This window comes from Suncus etruscus, chromosome 19, assembly GCF_024139225.1.
Source record: "Suncus etruscus isolate mSunEtr1 chromosome 19, mSunEtr1.pri.cur, whole genome shotgun sequence".
Classification (NCBI taxonomy): domain Eukaryota; kingdom Metazoa; phylum Chordata; class Mammalia; order Eulipotyphla; family Soricidae; genus Suncus; species Suncus etruscus.
Genome location: NC_064866.1, coordinates 43,672,423 through 43,687,977, shown reverse-complemented (window position 1 = coordinate 43,687,977; position 15,555 = coordinate 43,672,423). Strand labels below are relative to the sequence as shown.

Sequence of the window (15,555 nt, the reverse complement as noted above, 5' to 3'; positions counted from 1 at the left end):
TCCTGGGCTGGGAAGGAGGGAGGGTGGGAGGGGGCTCTAAAGGTGGGGAGGGGGGCGCCAGGACATATAAGGGTCCACTGACTTGTCTAGGCATTCCTGGGCTCAGGGAGTGGGTGGGGCAGGAAAGGTTCCATCTCGGACTCCTCCCAGACTCTACTCCTGAACTCCTTTTCTGGAAGGAACTTCCAGGCACCTGCTTTGGGGGTGTTCCCTGGCTTTGGGGCAGCTGCTGCTGCTCCCCCAAGTCCTGTCAGACCCTGTGTCTCTGCAATGTATTCTCTCCCCACTATGGGCGGTGCCTGTGGGACTCCCTGTCCCTGGGGCCCCCTATCCCCGTGCCACTACCGAGAGCTGACCCAAGGGCCCTACTGCCAGGGCAACACGCGAGCTTCCCGCCTCCTGCCCCTTCCGGGAACACCCCCCAACCGTTATTTCCCTACCTGCGGCCACCGGTGCTTGTCTCAGAGCTCAGGGAACAAGCCCACTATGCAAGCCTGCTGAGAGCGGGCCAGTGCTGGCAGGGAGCAGGGCCCAGCACCTGGGCTAGGTGTGGCAGGGCAAAGGTGACGGGCATGCCCACGGGCACAGGGCAGGGCCCTTTTCCCTTTCTCCTCTGATCGCCTTCCTGGAAACTTGAACCGCCAAGGGGCCGCCCAGGGCCTAGCTGGGCAGAGCTGGGAGGCGGAGAGAACGGCGGGCCTGGGACCCAGGTTCAGGGACGGGGAAGGGCGGTGCCGCCGGGTGTCACGCGGGAGGGCCCTGGGCCAGGCCGGGCCAGGCCAGTGGAGCTGGGGCGATGGCGTCCGAGGAGCAGGACCCCGAGGGCTTGGCGGCCGCTCGGCCTCTGCTCACTGACCTGTACCAAGTGACCATGGCCCTGGGCTACTGGAAGGCGGGGCGCGCTCGGGAGCCGGCCGTGTTCGAGCTCTTCTTCCGCAGCAGCCCGTTCGGAGGCGCCTTCGTCCTGGCCGCCGGCCTGCGGGACTGTGTGCGCTTTCTGCAAGCCTTTCGCCTGCGGGATGCAGGTGCCCAGGGGGGCCTGGGCCAGGGGGCTGCTGGGTTCCCGGGGCCTCCACGCGTGCTCAGCCTGGATTCCACCCCTAGACGTGCAGTACCTGGCCTCAGTGCTGCCCCCGGACACGGACCCCGCTTTCTTCGAGCATCTCCGCACCGTTGACTGCTCCGGGGTGACCGTGCGTGCACTCCCCGAGGGCTCGATCGCCTTCCCGGGCGTGAGTGGCAGTGGCGGGCGAGGCGGGTACTGGGCCGGGCCTGCCGATGCTGCCTGGCACCGACGGGCACCGAGTGACCCTCCTGCACCCGCAGGTGCCGCTGCTGCAGGTATCTGGCCCGCTGCTGGTGGCCCAACTGCTGGAGACGCCTCTGCTGTCACTGCTCAGCTATGCCAGGTATGACCAGGGGACAGGGATTGGGAACAGGGACGGGAAGGGGCCGGGCACGGCTTTCTGGGCCTCATCCCGAACTCCACCCCACAGCCTTATTGCCACCAACGCGGCGAGACTGCGCCTGATCGCGGGACCCCAAAAGCGGCTGCTGGAGATGGGACTAAGGCGTGCGCAGGGGCCCGACGGAGGCCTGACCGCCTCCACGTACAGCTACCTGGGAGGTAAGTCTGTCGGGGGCACAGGTGAGTCTGGACAGGGCCACCCTGGTCCCCAGACCCCCCTAATTCCCCCCCTTCATGTTTTGGCCAGGCTTCGATGGTACCAGCAACGTGCTGGCCGGGCAGCTGAGGGGTGTGCCCGTGGCTGGGACGCTGGCACATTCCTTCGTCACTTCCTTCTCAGGCGCTGAGGTGCCCCCAGACCCGGTCAGTAGCCCACAGATACCTGGGTCAGGCATGAGGCCTGTTGGGCAGGGGTCCCCGAAGGAAGGGTGTACCCCACCTCACCATGCCTCTTCCCAGTAGATACTGACTCCGGCCTCTGGCCCCGGCCCCAAGGTGGACCTGGCCTCACGCGTGGACATGTGGCTGGAGCGTGTGTGTGCCCAGCTGGGCCTGGGAGTGCAGGAGCCACATAAGGGGGAGCGGGCAGCTTTCGTGGCCTACGCTCTGGCCTTCCCCCGGGCATTCCAGGGGCTGCTGGACTCGTACAGCGTGCGCAGGTGCGAGGTGGGGATACCCTCCCTTCCCCGCAGTGCTGCCACTGCTGTCCCTGCTGTGGCCCCACCATGCGTGACTTTGCCGACAGGAGCGGCCTCCCCAACTTCCTAGCAGTGGCCCTGGCCCTGGGCGACCTAGGCTACCGGGCGGTGGGCGTAAGGCTGGACAGCGGCGACCTACTGCAGCAGGCGCAGCACATCCGCGGAGTCTTCCAGACCCTGGCAGCCCAGTGAGCCCTGGGGAGCTTCCCTGCTGGGTGCTGGGCGGGAGACTGTGGTGGACTCTTCAGGACCCCGGGGCAGGCAGGCATGGCTCAGGAGGGTTTTGAGGAGATGCGGATACCGACACCCACCGCAGGTTCCAGGCACCCTGGCTGGAGTCGGTCCTCATTGCCGTCAGCAATAACATTGATGAGAAGGAGCTGGCCCGTCTGGCACAGGAGGTAGAAGGGACAGTGCTGGTGGGCTAGGGCAGGCAGTGGGTTTTAGGGTCCTACCAGTCATGCAGGAGGGGGGCAGGCAGTAGGGCCCTGTCACCCCTCCCTAGGCGAAACCAACCCCATCCTTTCCTAGGGCAGTGAAGTCAATCTCATTGGGATTGGCACAAATGTGGTCACCTGTCCGCGCCAACCTTCCCTGGGCTGCGTCTACAAGGTGGGAAAAGCATGGGGGGCACCAGGGAAGGTGGTGGTGGGGAACTCAATGATGGGGTGAACACAGAAGGGCTCACTGACAGGGCCTCTCCTCTCCCACAGCTTGTGTCTGTAGCTGACCAGCCTCGAATGAAGCTGACGGAGGACCCTGAGAAGCAGACACTGCCCGGGAGCAAAAGTGCTTTCCGGCTCCTGGATGCCAGCGGTGAGGCCGGCCTGAAGCCTGAAGCCCTGCCTTACCCCTGTCCCCCCCTGCATACACACACAGGGACTTCCTGATGACCTGCTCAGACCCAAATCACCCCATCCACACACACAGGGGCTCCCCTGATGGACCTGCTGCAGCTGGCCAAGGAACCAGCTCCCCAGGCCGGCCAGGAGCTGCGGGTCTGGCTCCGGGGTGCCCAGCAACCCTGCAGCGTGTGTCCGGACTCCGTCGAGCCCCTGCTCCGGGTGTATTTTCAGCAGGGCCAGGTGAGTTGTGCAACACCCCGCACCCAGGAGGCCCTGAGCCTCACCCTCACCGGCATCTCACGCCCTCGCTCCCTCCCCTCAGTTGTGTGAGACTCTCCCGCCCCTGGCTGAGTCCCGCGCCTTCGCCCAGCGTAGCTTGGGTCAGTTGCGCCCGGAGCACCTGAGGCTGCAGCAACCGGCAGAGTACAAGGTGGGACACTAAGGACCAGGTGGGGGCACCGAGGACTCTGTGGTACCTGTCCCACTCTCCCAGTGACCCCTATTCCTGCAGGTGGTGCTGTCGGAGCAGCTGCGGACGCTTGTGGAGAGGCTGCGCTCTGAGGCCCCCGTATGAGCCCAAAAGAACATGAGTCTGCCCCCTCTACATGGTCTCTTGTCTTTCTTCACCCTGTGGCTCTGTCCAGGGCATGGACACACACATACATATACACACACACCCCTTGTGTGTGGCCAAAGTGGCCACAAGCCTGGACTCCTCTCAGGCTGAAGAGCTGGTGAGGGCAGGAAAGGTTTGGGAGTGATCTTACTCCTGCCCACCAGAAGCTATGAGAGGTGGAAGTGTTTAAGATTTGGGGATCTATTCCTATGCCAGGGACACCGCCCCTCAGTTCCGGGTCAGTATCTCCCTTCGAGCGTCCCCACAAAGGAAAGAGAAGGCTGGGTGTTACTGTGACTGGGGCCCCACCCCCCAACTCCTGTAGGTCAGCCGGGAGGGTCAGCAGCGAGTGCTTCAGGCACACTCGGATCTGACACTGAGCCCAGAGTGCCACCCAGGACAGAGGCCGGCAGTGGGGCGTGAGGGAATGCTGAGATTCGGGGTTGCTGTGGGGAGTACTTCCGCTGCCCAGGAATTCTGCCCAACCGGCTCTTCCGGCTCCCTGCTACCTGTGGCACTGCTGGTTGAGTGTGATGGTGTTGTTCAGGGACTTATGGGGCATCCATGGGCCCACTAGCCGTTTCTCAGACAGCAACATCCCCTCTCTGCAACCCTGGACCCCCTGTGCCCCTCACTGCTCTGAGCCCGGGTAGTTGCTGTTCTTCAACCGTCATGCCTGTCACAGAAGCTGAGCCTGGGAATGCAGCGGGCATGGCCCCAGCCTGGCTTCCCTGGGCCTGAATCAGCAGGGCTTGCAGTGGGCGGGTACCGACCTCTGGGGCGAGGCAGGCTGGCACCCTGGGGACCGAGTGTCCCAGTCACGGCTCTTCCAACGCTCCTCTCGACCATCTCCAAGCCCAGACCCGGTGAGACCCAGGTGTCAGGCTGCCATTGGTAACCCGTGGAGAATGCCCTGCACTGACCGCCCAGAGCCACCACGCCCAGGGCTCTGGGCATGACTCTCGCCCGCCCCCACAGCACCCCTTGACACGCAGCCACGCCCGCTCCAAGTCCCGCCTGCCGGGGGCCTGTTCTGGGTCAGGCCTGGACGCGACTTCACGGGAAGACCAGAGCACAGGCAGGCTTGGCCGAGCAGCTGGGCTCTGTGGCCACCATGGCGTGGGGTCTGTGGAACCGGGCCCAGAGACCTCCTGTGGGCGCACTGACCCTGTCAGCCTTGGCTGAAGGGATCCGGGCCGGCCAGGGACAGTCCTCGGGCCCTCCTGCCACGGAGCCAGAGGGCGGAGAGGCCCTGCCCACAGCCTGTGGGGCACCCAGCCCCCCACCCTGTGCCTCAGAACCACAGGACTTTGAGGGGCAGCATCAGGTGAGTAGTGAGGGGTCAGAAGACAGCAGGGAGGACCTGGGCAGAGGAGTGCTAAGGACATCCTGTCTCCCTGCTTGCCCTAGGTTCCCCCAAGTTCCTGGGAGCAGGGAGCCCTGGCTGACTTGGCCCTATGCACGATGGCCTGCATGGAGGAAGCGGGGTACTCGGGCACTCAGGCCACAGCCCTTACCCTGTCCTACGCCCTGGAGGCCCAGGGGCAGCGGCTGGAGGAGCAGGTGAGCCTCGGTACCCCAGAGTTCGGGAGGCTGCATGCCAGTGCAGTGGGCAGTTTGAACATGCCCCCGTTTCTCCCTCTCCTGCAGGTGCACACACTGGTTCAGGGGCTGCTGGCCCAGGTGCCCGGCCTGGCCGAGGGGAGACCCAGGCGGGCCGCCCTGCGTGTGCTGAGCGCGCTGGCCCTGGACCACGCGAAGGACGTGGTGGCTGCGCTGCTGCCCTGCTCACTGCCCCCCGACAGGTAAGGGCCCCAGCCTCCCCGGGGCTTCTCTCCCTTCCCCTTCCTTTGGGGCGCAGGTGTCAGACTCCAGCTCCTGCCTGCCCTACCCACCCACTTAGGTCACGGTGTCAGGAGGCAGCTTCTGTGCTGCCCAGCCCCATGTGGCTGCTTGCTTGGTGTCTTGTTTTTGTTTTGGGGCCACACCCGCAGGGCTCAGGGCTTACTTCCTGGCTCTGTGCTCAGGCATCATTCCTGGCAATGCTCAGGGGTCACTCCTGGCTCTGCCCTTAGGGCTCTCTCCTGGTGGTGCTTGGCATCACTCCTGGCTGTGCTGGCTCTGTGTACAGAAATCACTCTGAGCAATGGCCCATAGGGGTCACCCTCTGGGATGCTGGGGATGAGGCCCGGATCATCACGTGTAAGGGCGTTCTGTGGCCGTTTGGCATCAGTTCTTGCCCTATTGTCTCAGGGTTTCAGGGTTCTGCTGGGTGCTGTGTTGTCTTTGCTGCTCTCCCAGCCCTCCTGGGTATCCACATGGGCGCCCATCTGCACCCACAGGTCCACAGCCGAGCTGTGGCGCAGCCTGAGCCGGAACCAGCGCGTGAATGGGCAAGTGCTGGTGCAGCTGCTTTGGACGCTCAAGGGCGCAGCAGGGCCAGAGCCCGAGGCCTTGGCGGTAGGTGGTCGTGGTGGCGGCAGGTGGAGGGGCCGAGCCCGGTCGCCCACCAGTGGCCTTGGGGTGAGCCGCCTGCTTACCCGCAGGCCGTGCGAGCCCTGGGGGAGATGCTGGCCGTGTCAGGCTGCGTGGGCGCCACACGAGGCTTCTACCCACACCTGCTGCTGGTGCTGGTTACGCAGCTGCACGAGCTGGCCCGGAGCGTCCGCTCCCCCGACAGCCCTAAGGTCTGGGCTCCTTCCGACCAGGGGCCCCCTCACAGCCATGCCAGGTAAGCGTGGCAGGAGGGAGGAGGACGCCTGAGCCCTGAAGAGGCCTCTCACTGCCCCCTGCCCGTCCAGCTGTGCTGTGGAGGCCTTGAAGGCATTGCTGACGGGTGATGGCGGCCGCATGGTGGTGACGTGCATGGAGCAGGCAGGAGGCTGGAGGAGGCTGGTGGGTGCTCATACCCACCTGGAGGGCGTCCTGCTGCTTGCCAGGTGCGGGGCCTGAGGCCTGGGGCCGGGGAGGTGGACGCGAGGGGCCTCATTCCTGCCCACCCAGGTGCTGGGGGGCAGGAGGGGCGGGCGTGAGGGAGCCAGGAGCTGAGGGGTGCGCGTTCCCGTCCACCCGGGGTCGTGTCTGTGTGGTCCTCCCTAGCGCCATGGTGGCCCACGCTGACCACCACCTGCGGGGCCTCTTCGCCGACTTGCTCCCGCGCCTGCGGAGCCCGAGCGACACGCAGCGCCTCACGGCCATGGCCTTCTTCACGGGGGTGAGCCCACCTCGCCTAGTGGGTGGCAGGAGGGTATGTGGCCCCGGGCTAAGCTCACCTCATGCACCCTTCACCCGTAGCTATTGCAGAGCAGGCCCACGACGCGGCTGCTTCGGGAAGAAGCCGTTCTGGAGCGGCTGCGCAGCTGGCAGGACGACCCTGAGCCCACCGTGCGCTGGCTGGGCCTGCTGGGCCTCGGGCACCTGGCGCTCAGCCGCCGCAAGGTGAGGTGAGGTGAGGTGAGGGGCGTGTGGGGTGGGTGCGGGCTACCTTCAGTGGTGCCCACCGGGCTGGCCTCTCTGCACCCTGCAGGTGCGGCATGTGGGCGCTCTGCTGCCAGCGCTCCTGGGTGCCCTGGGCGAGGGTGATCCTCGGCTGGTGGGCGCGGCACTGGGCGCTCTGCGGAGGCTCCTGCTGCGACCCCAGGCCCCAGTGCGGTTGCTGAGCTCAGAGCTGCGGCCTCGCCTCCCACCGCTGCTGGACCATGTGAGCAACCGGAATCCCCGCATCCCAGCGTTCTCCCATCCCTGAATCCTCGCATCCCCTCGCCCTCTTCCCGTGTCCCCATGTCTGGCCTGGCCCTCTCTGCCCACTGCTGGTCCCCGCTCCTGGCCCAGCTCGCTCGGCCTGACCTGACCCAACCCGACCTGACCTTTCCCGCAGGCCCGGGACTCGGTGCGCGCCTCTGCCGTCGGCCTGTTGGGGACCCTGGTGCGGCGTGGCCGGGGTGGGCTCCGCGTGGGGCTCCGAGGCCCCCTGCGCAAGTTGGTGCTCCAGAGCCTGGTGCCGCTGCTGCTCCGTCTGCATGACCCCAGCCAGGATGCGGCCGAGGTGGGCTGACCTCTCGACTGTCCCGTTCCCTCAGAAGCCTGCGTGGCCCCCCAATCTCTCCATCCTTGGGCTGCTGCAGGACCCCCCCTTGCACTCCCCAGTTGCCATTCTGCAGACCCTTACTTAACCCTCTTCCCTCGCCCGGCCCAGAGCTCCGAATGGACGCTGGCCCGCTGCGACCAGGCACTGCGCTGGGGGCTGCTGGAGGAGATGGTCACCGTGGCGCATTACGACAGCCCTGAGGCCCTGAGCCGTGTGTGTCACCGCCTGGTTAGTGGGGAAGACGGCAGAGGCACGAGAGACCCACCAGCTGCCCCGAGGCTGTGGTGTCCACATCATGGTCATCATACCCAGGATGCAGCTGCGGCCTCGCTCCCATGCTGAGGTGTGGCCTGTGTGTGTGTGTGTGTCCCTAGGTCCAGCGGTACCCAAGTCACGTGCGCAGCTTCCTGAGCCAGACCCAGGGCTACCTCCGGAGTCCCCAGGGCCCCCTGCGCCGGGCAGCTGCAGTCCTTATCGGTGAGCTGGCCTTCCCCGTCACCCTCCCCGGAGCTCACCCTCTGGGCCCTGTGTGGGACAGTTTCTGCAGGGGGATTCCACTCACAGCTTGCTTACCTTGGTGCCCAGGCTTCCTCGTCCACCATGCGAGTCCCAGCCGCGTCCCCCAGGACCTGCTGGACGCCCTTCTGCAGGGTGAGGACCCCATGGCCGGAGCACAGACCTGGGCAGGCGGCGGGTGCTGGGCGCAGAGACGGGGAAGGAAGGAGGAGTGAAGGCCCAGCACACCTTGGCACAGGCGTCCTGAGAGCCGTCCACCCTCTTATGCTCCCACAGACCTGGGGCAGCTGCAGAGCGACCCAGAACCGGCTGTGCTAGCCGCCGCGCAAGTGTCTGCCCAGCAGGTGGCACTGCTGGCTCGTGCCCAGGCTCGTCCCCGAGGCCCCCGCCTGGCCCGCCTGGTGCGCCTGGTGCAACTGGGCCACCGGCTGGCGCCACCCCCCAGGCCTGTGCCCGTCTACGCCGACAGCCCCTTCCAACCGAGGAGCCTCGCCAGCCGCTGGGGCTCCTTGGGACCCGGCTGAGTCTGTCCTCACTGGGGGCAGTGCCTCACCCAACTGTGCCTTACACAGGGGTTGCCCAGGGCTGGTGCTTGACTCTGGTTGCTGCTCTGGAGCCACCGAGTCTGGGACACCTTGTCCTCCTCACCAGAGGGGGGTCAGCAGTGCCCCTTGGGTCTCAGCTGCTCCCTCTCGAACCCTCCCAGCTCCCCTCCCGACCCCCTCCTGATCCATCATGGACATTGGCCAGGCTTGGTCCTGAGTGGCCCATTCTTGGCTAGGCTTCCTCTGCCACTAGGCCCTAGCACACCGTGGCCACTGGTCCTGTCAGTGTGTCCTGTGCTATGGAGACACTCTCAGAGGCTCCCCTGAACCCTCAGGCTGGGGTCACACTTGGGGTAGAGGCCTTGAAGAATGGGCATCAGATCCCACCTGCCTGAGACCTCAAGTTGGCAGTCAACACGCGCATGGGCTTGGAGGAGAAGACAGGGACAGCCAGGGAAGCCCTTCATGGCCCTGGTACCGGGTTTGCCGATAAGCCACATCTTCAGAAGGGCCTCCACATAAGGACACTTGGAGAGTGGGGCCTGCCCAAGAGGGTGGAAGAAATGGCACAGGGTAAGACGCTCTCCTGCCACGCAGCCAACCTGGCTTTGATCCCTGGGTGCCATAAGTACAGCCAGGAGAGATCCTCGAGAGCAGAGCCAGGATTGAGTCTTGAGCACAAAGCTAGGAGTGATCCTTTAGTCCACAGCTAGGAGCAAACCCTGAGCACCATCAAGTGTAGCTGCAAACCTCAACAAACAAAAATAAAGGGTGGGAACTCGACCTCATGAGTCCGGCCCAGAGTAATGATCCTGACAGTGTGCTGACAGGCAGGTGGAGAGTCAGAAAGGGAGCCAGACCTATAGGGAGGAGCACAGGCCTACTGGGAATACTGCAGGGCGGGTCACTCCTTCAAGATCACAAGAGTGTTGTGGCCAAAGCCGCCCGCTCTCACCTTCCCAACCCTGCAGGAAGCAGTTGGGGGACAGGGCAAGCTGCCACCTCTGTGGGTATCAAGAGGGTCTCTGCCCCCTCTGACCTGGCCCAGGTCATGTGGAGAAGCCGGACAGGTCCACGACTCTGGAGCCAGGCCTGAGTTCGGGAGACCCACTGTGTGTGGGAGGGTACCATGATACTCACATGGGGGTGGGAGGACTTCCTGTGAGGGGTCCTGAGACTCATGTGGGGCCTCCATGGGCGCTCACGGCAGGGGGTTGGCAGCAGCACCCTGTGGTCCCCTCCCTCTCGCGGGCCCCTCCTCTTTCAGGCTGGCTCTACTCTCCATCTACCTTGCTTCAAGACCCCACGGACCTCATGTGGCAAGGCCCCCACTGCCTCCCCTCTACGCCTGAAACTCAGCCCCTACCTCCCATGGTCTCAACTTCCCCAGGAGGGTTCTGGCCAGAGAGTTTCTGGGGGCCACTCCCCCGGTTCTCGGGGCCCCGATACACGCCAACTCTACTTTTGTTCTCATTTCCTGTGGACCTAGGCAGCTTGGACCCAAAGGCAAACATCCCAGTCCATGCTGGCCTGTCCCGACAACAGAGGGGCTGCCGTGGCTTCCTGCACCCCAAGAATGGGTAGCAAGCAGAGCCGATTGCAGCCTGGAGTTGACCCAGGCCCCAGGCGTCCCTCTGCTCCATGGTGCCCCATTATTTTAACCCCCAAATAGCACGCTCAGTGCCCAACCCTGGTCCTGGGGAGGCAACAGTGAGAATAGGATAGAAATGAGGTTTGTGCTGGGATGACTTCAGGAAAACTGCCTCACACTCCATAGCATGTTTTAGACCCCGTGCCCAGAACAATCTGGTTTCAGGCCTAACAGAACCCCAGGGCAGAAGTGTAGCCCAGCAAGGAGGGCACTTGCCGTGCCCACAGCTGACCCAGCCTTGGCATTCTAGGTGTTTCTCTGAGCACCTCACCTCAGCACAGAGCCAGGACTGACCCTTGAGCACTGCTGGGTGTGACCCAATCCTCCTGGTCTGTGGGCACCTGCCCGGCCCTACCAGTGTGTGCAACTCAGCAGCGCCCATCTCCCCGCCAAGACACAATCACGCCTGCTCTTTGGCAAAGGTGATTTTATTGAGTCCCGCTCGGTGGCCTCTCTGTGGAACACGGGGCTCTGTCCTTGCCAGCCTGGCTGTGGGCTGCACCAACCTAGAGGTCCTCGCTGAGCTTTGCCAGCAGCACTAGACAGGCATAGAGGGCATGGGTGGGCTCCAGGGCCTCGGGCACCCAGCGCACTTGGGACTTGTCCGCCTGCACTTCCAGGCCGCAATGTTCCAGTAGGACCCAGGCGGGTCCCAAGCCATTCCCCGGGGGGCCTGGGTGGAGAGTCACCTCCCTGCACTGGTCCCATGGGGCTGTTTGCTTCAGAAGGCTCCGCACCTGTGTGTGAAAAAGGGGATGACATCAGTGGGCCTCGGGAAGCCAGAGTTCTGAGTTCCTGGGTCCCCGTGCCCAGCACCCCGTTCCAAGGTCCAGTCAACCTGCCAGTCCCCCACTCACCAGGCTTAGTGGTCCCAATAGGGTCCTGGCCTTCAGCTCCTGGGCCAGCAGGGCACGCTGGGCTGCAGTGAGAGCTGCAGAAACAAGAAGGGGTAAGATGCAAGAGACACTTCCAGGGACAGACTCAGAGTCAACGAAAGAGAAGGTGGGGCAGGCCATAGTACAGCGGGGAGGGGAGGGCGCTATCCTTGCAGGAGGTAAACCTGGCTTTGATTCCGTATTTCATAGGGTCTCCTGAGCCCCTCCATGAGAGAGTAAAAACAACAAAGTAAAAACCAAAAAAAAAGAGTAAAAATTTTAAAAGGAAAAAGGGGGAGAGAGAGAGAGAGAGAAGAGAATTGCTGTAGAGGCAAGCTGGGGTGAGGGAGGGCAGGAGAAAAACTGGGTACACGGGAGGCAGGAATTGTGTATGTGGGGAAGGGACCTGTGTTGAACAATAAATAAAGGCAACCATCAAGGACTTTGTAACTGTATATCTCATGGTGATTTCTTTGCAAAAAACCTACGGCAAGGGCCCGAGAGGTGGCAGAACTGGAGGGTGTTTGTCTTGCACACAGCCTACCCAGTTTCGGCCCACAGACAGGGTCTCCCAAGCCCGCAAGAAGTAATTCCTAAGCACAGAGCCAGGAGTAAGTCCTGAGCACTCCAGGATGCGGCCCCACAGTGAAACAAAGCAAAGAATATTCTCTGCTTTCCTCACCCCATCAGGTGTATGCAGTGCTCCCCCATGGCTCCCCTGGACTCACCATTTAATGCTCCTAGTAGGTAGAAAGTGTGTTCCATCAGTTCGTCTTCGAGCTTCCTGGAGGACGTCACCAGGCACTCCAGGATGCTGCCCACGGGCCCGTCCTGCTTCTCCACATAGCCTGACCACATGCCCTGCTCCAGCTGGGGGGCACAAGCAGATGAGCCTATGCCAGGTCCGCTTCTGCCCCCCTTGCTGGCCGCCCAACGCTCACCGAGTCCTCAAGGGCCTGCAAGGTCTCTTCCTCCTGCATCACCGCATGCAGGCCCTGCAACATTTGGTGGCACAGCTCTCTTGACAGGGTGCACAGGCCCTCGGTCTGGCCCTCCGCCTCCGCCTCCAGGGCACGGAATTTCTTTGAGCCCTCGATGGCTAAGACTGGGAGATAGGGCTGATCATGGGGTGCTGCAATCAGTGAGGGCTAGCCCAGGCGTGCAGGGGTTATGGCGGGCACTGACCAGACAGCATCTGTTGGACTGATTTTATGGGCCAGGAAAACCCAAAGGACGCTGCAGCGCCGATCGTGATCGTCGCTGGAGACCCTTCTGCAGTGTAGTTCGCTGGTTTGAGAGCTGGGACAGGAGATGCGGGTCATGCTCTGCCTACCTGGCCCAGTACCCCACACAGGCAGCACCTATGTGTGACATGTCTGTGCTCTGCAATGTGTGTTTCTGTGTGTCTGTGTCATACATGTGTTCCCTGCCCGTGTGTGATGTGTGAAGGCCCTGCCCTGTCTGTATTCGCTGTGTATGGTATGTGTGCTTGTCCTGTGTCTCCACACAGAGGTGAAAGCGTGAGAGTGTGTGTGTGTGGGGGGGGTGCCTTCCCAAAATGCCCAGACTGGGCCTGGCACATGGAGGTCTCCATGGACCCACCTGCTGGCTTGAAGGTCTTCTGCTTTTTTTCCGGGAACAGCACGACTTCTGGGGAGCAGAACAGGGAAAGTGGGGGCACATCCCAGCCTCCCCACACTGACCCCACCCAGGTGAAACACCTGCTCCAGCAGCACTGGGCACCCCTGAGCATGACTACCCACCAGTCTTCCCACTCACCCCAGTTACATGAGTTCGAGTCGATGACAAGCAGGGCCACGTGGAATGCCAGGACACTGCCTGAGGGGATGGTGATCTTCTTCCTGCGGTTCATGTGGCCTTGGCCCTTGCCCTGCAAATGGCGGGTCTCAGTCTGGATTTCACTCCACACCTGGCCCAGGGCCCGTTGCCCCCACCTGCAGCCATCCCAGGCCTGCTGCCCTCGCCACCACCACACCTGTAGACCCAGGGCTCCAGGCAGTGTGAATTGGCCTGAGCCCTCTCGCTTGCGCATCAGGGTGGCTTCTGTCTCCTTCTCCGTCCGCAGCACCTCTGTCACCACGTACACATCTGCCTTGTGCTGCCGCAGCTGCTGAAGAACTTTGGGTTCTGGCTTCCGCAGGCGTCTGTGACAGAGAGAAGCTCCCGGAGCTTGGCCAATGCCTGTGCCAGCACCAATTCACTCATCGGCACCAACAAAGACCAGCACCAACACCGACACCTGCAGACCAGCGTGAGCACAAATACCAGCAGCATCGCCAACATGAAGCACCAACAGCAGCGCCAGTGCTCACACTGACCAACAGCGGCGCCAGTGCTCACACTAACACCAGCAACAATGCCAACACTAGCACCATCCTTGGCCCACCAACCCACACGGGCCCTCACCAGCACCGGCGCCAGCACCTCAGACCCGCTGGTTGGTGGCCCTGACATTCCAAGCTGCCCACGTCTGGGCACTGCTCCCCACTCTGGTGTTCCCAATGGTGCTCAGGGGTGAGGGCCCGCCCCCCGCCATTCCCTCAGCATGCACTCGCTCTCTGGACAGACGCTGCAGGACTCAGCTGTGGGGACTTGGCCTGACCCATCGGGCTCACGTTTGCTGCTGCAGAGACGTCCAGACATTGGGGTCCACTTGCAGCTTGGCCACATGCACGGAGGTGCTGTTGCTGCCCGACACCGAGGCCCCGGCCCTGAGCATCCCCTGGCCACCCGGTGACAGCTCCACGCTGCCCTGCAGCTCTCCGTCCACCACGTCCAGGAAGTGGAACATGCTGACCTGCTGAGGGGCTGAGTGAGAACAGGGGTTGAGCCTCGGCCAAAGGGGCAGCCAGCGGGGCCAAGGCGCAGCAAGAGGGACCACACACCCCCACCCTGGCTCTGCCCGGCACCTGGAGGCATGAGGCTGTCAGGGCCGCAGCTCTCCAGGATGTCCATGATGTGCAGGTTGAGGTGGCTGTAGCGGGCCTGGCCGAACCAGCGGCTGGAAGGCCTTTTCAGCACCAGCTGGTAGGGTTGGAAGTTGGCCGAGCTCCCCAAGCTGTCCACAGGGGTCAGCTCCTTGCGAGGGTCCAGCTCCCGCACCACGCTCTTGATCATCTCGCTGAAGGCTGAGGCCATGCTTCTGCTGGGCAGGGGAGAGGCTGGAGAGCATGTGGCCGCTGTGGGGCTGGTCTCTCCCTCCACCTCTCTGCCCTGCCCTGCCCTTCCCTCCTTCCTCTGCCTCCTCTCTTCTCCCTCCTCCTTCTCCCTTCCTGACCTTCCTCCCAGGCTGCCCCCAGAACAGGGGGCCTAGGGTTAGGGGCACCCCATTCTGCCAGCTCTCCTCTGCCCAGGACTGGGCCACAACCACTCCAGGAAAAGCAGAGCTGAGTGGGTTCGCCATGGTGGTCCCACCTTCCCACCTCCAGCCTGGACACTTGCAAGGCCCCCCAGAGACAGTCCCAGATGCTAAATCTGAGGCCCGGGGCCTTCACACCCCAGGAGCTCCCAGGAGGCCCCTAAGCCGCTCTGCTTTCCTGGACACTAGCCAGGCACCCGGCCACCACCCATTTCCCAGAGGACGCCTCTCACCTTGTCTAGGAGCCTGAGAAGGGACTCCAGGAGAGTGGGGGGCCCCGAGCGCTGCCAGAGGGAAGAGGGGAGCCTCGGGCACTGCCAGAAGGGAAGTAGGGAACTGCCTGTTCTCTCACCCCGCCCTTCCCTGAGGCTACAGTCCCCGAACCCAAAAGTGAAACCATAAAACCAGGGGTGGCTGTCCTCACCGCCCCACCTCCTTCGGCTGGCCCGCCTCTCCTGGGGGCAGGGGGGAGCAGAGGGGAGGAGATTGGTCCAAGGCCTCAGGGAATTCCTGAGATTTCGGGGCTCCCCACTCTGCTCTAGGGGTGCAGGGGAGATGGAAGATTAGTCAGAACAGGCTCCTGACTAATCCTTGGGCCTCTGGCACTCTGAGGGTCTGAAACCTGGAGCACTTTCTCCAGAGAATCCCCAGAAAGGCAGAGCACCCCAATAGGAGCCCCTCATGCTTGCTGATTGCTCTGGTCCACAGGGCCTGAAGGAGGAGTGAGTGGAAGGCACACCCCTCCAGGAACAAGGGCCAAGGGCTGGGAGAGGAGGATCTGCAGCCCTTCAGATCTCCCAGAGTTCTTTTTTTTTGTTTTTTTTTTTGGGGGGGTCACACCCGGAGGTGCTCAGGGGTTACTTACTCCTGGCTCA

General features: G+C 63.3%; 3 protein-coding genes across 3 annotated transcripts; 2 read left to right on the top strand and 1 right to left on the bottom strand.

Moving 5' to 3' along the window:
* The first annotated feature begins 698 nt into the window (after window positions 1-698).
* Window positions 699-3,613, top strand: NAPRT (nicotinate phosphoribosyltransferase). Its single transcript, XM_049765580.1, has 13 exons — window positions 699-1,025; window positions 1,105-1,232; window positions 1,327-1,409; window positions 1,497-1,627; window positions 1,716-1,831; window positions 1,931-2,127; window positions 2,214-2,354; window positions 2,483-2,567; window positions 2,698-2,778; window positions 2,880-2,982; window positions 3,097-3,251; window positions 3,334-3,441; window positions 3,523-3,613. Exons 1-13 carry the CDS (start codon window positions 797-799, stop codon window positions 3,583-3,585), a joined length of 1,620 nt encoding a protein of 539 aa, XP_049621537.1. The 5' UTR covers window positions 699-796; the 3' UTR covers window positions 3,586-3,613.
* Window positions 3,614-4,672: 1,059 nt separating this feature from the next.
* On the top strand, window positions 4,673-9,313 carry MROH6 (maestro heat like repeat family member 6). The gene is made up of 14 exons (XM_049765595.1): window positions 4,673-4,954; window positions 5,038-5,190; window positions 5,278-5,432; window positions 5,970-6,087; window positions 6,174-6,358; window positions 6,429-6,566; window positions 6,727-6,841; window positions 6,922-7,065; window positions 7,154-7,327; window positions 7,505-7,672; window positions 7,823-7,942; window positions 8,089-8,191; window positions 8,300-8,365; window positions 8,507-9,313. Exons 1-14 carry the CDS (start codon window positions 4,742-4,744, stop codon window positions 8,752-8,754), a joined length of 2,100 nt encoding a protein of 699 aa, XP_049621552.1. The 5' UTR covers window positions 4,673-4,741; the 3' UTR covers window positions 8,755-9,313.
* Window positions 9,314-10,932: 1,619 nt separating this feature from the next.
* GSDMD (gasdermin D) lies at window positions 10,933-15,021 on the bottom strand. The gene is made up of 10 exons (XM_049765631.1): window positions 14,914-15,021; window positions 14,232-14,483; window positions 13,938-14,130; window positions 13,298-13,466; window positions 13,081-13,192; window positions 12,904-12,951; window positions 12,243-12,406; window positions 12,030-12,171; window positions 11,284-11,357; window positions 10,933-11,163 (listed from the first exon to the last, which is right to left on the bottom strand). The coding sequence occupies exons 2-10, from the start codon at window positions 14,458-14,460 to the stop codon at window positions 10,933-10,935; spliced, it is 1,362 nt and encodes a 453-aa protein (XP_049621588.1). The 5' UTR covers window positions 14,461-14,483; window positions 14,914-15,021.
* Window positions 15,022-15,555: the final 534 nt, after the last annotated feature.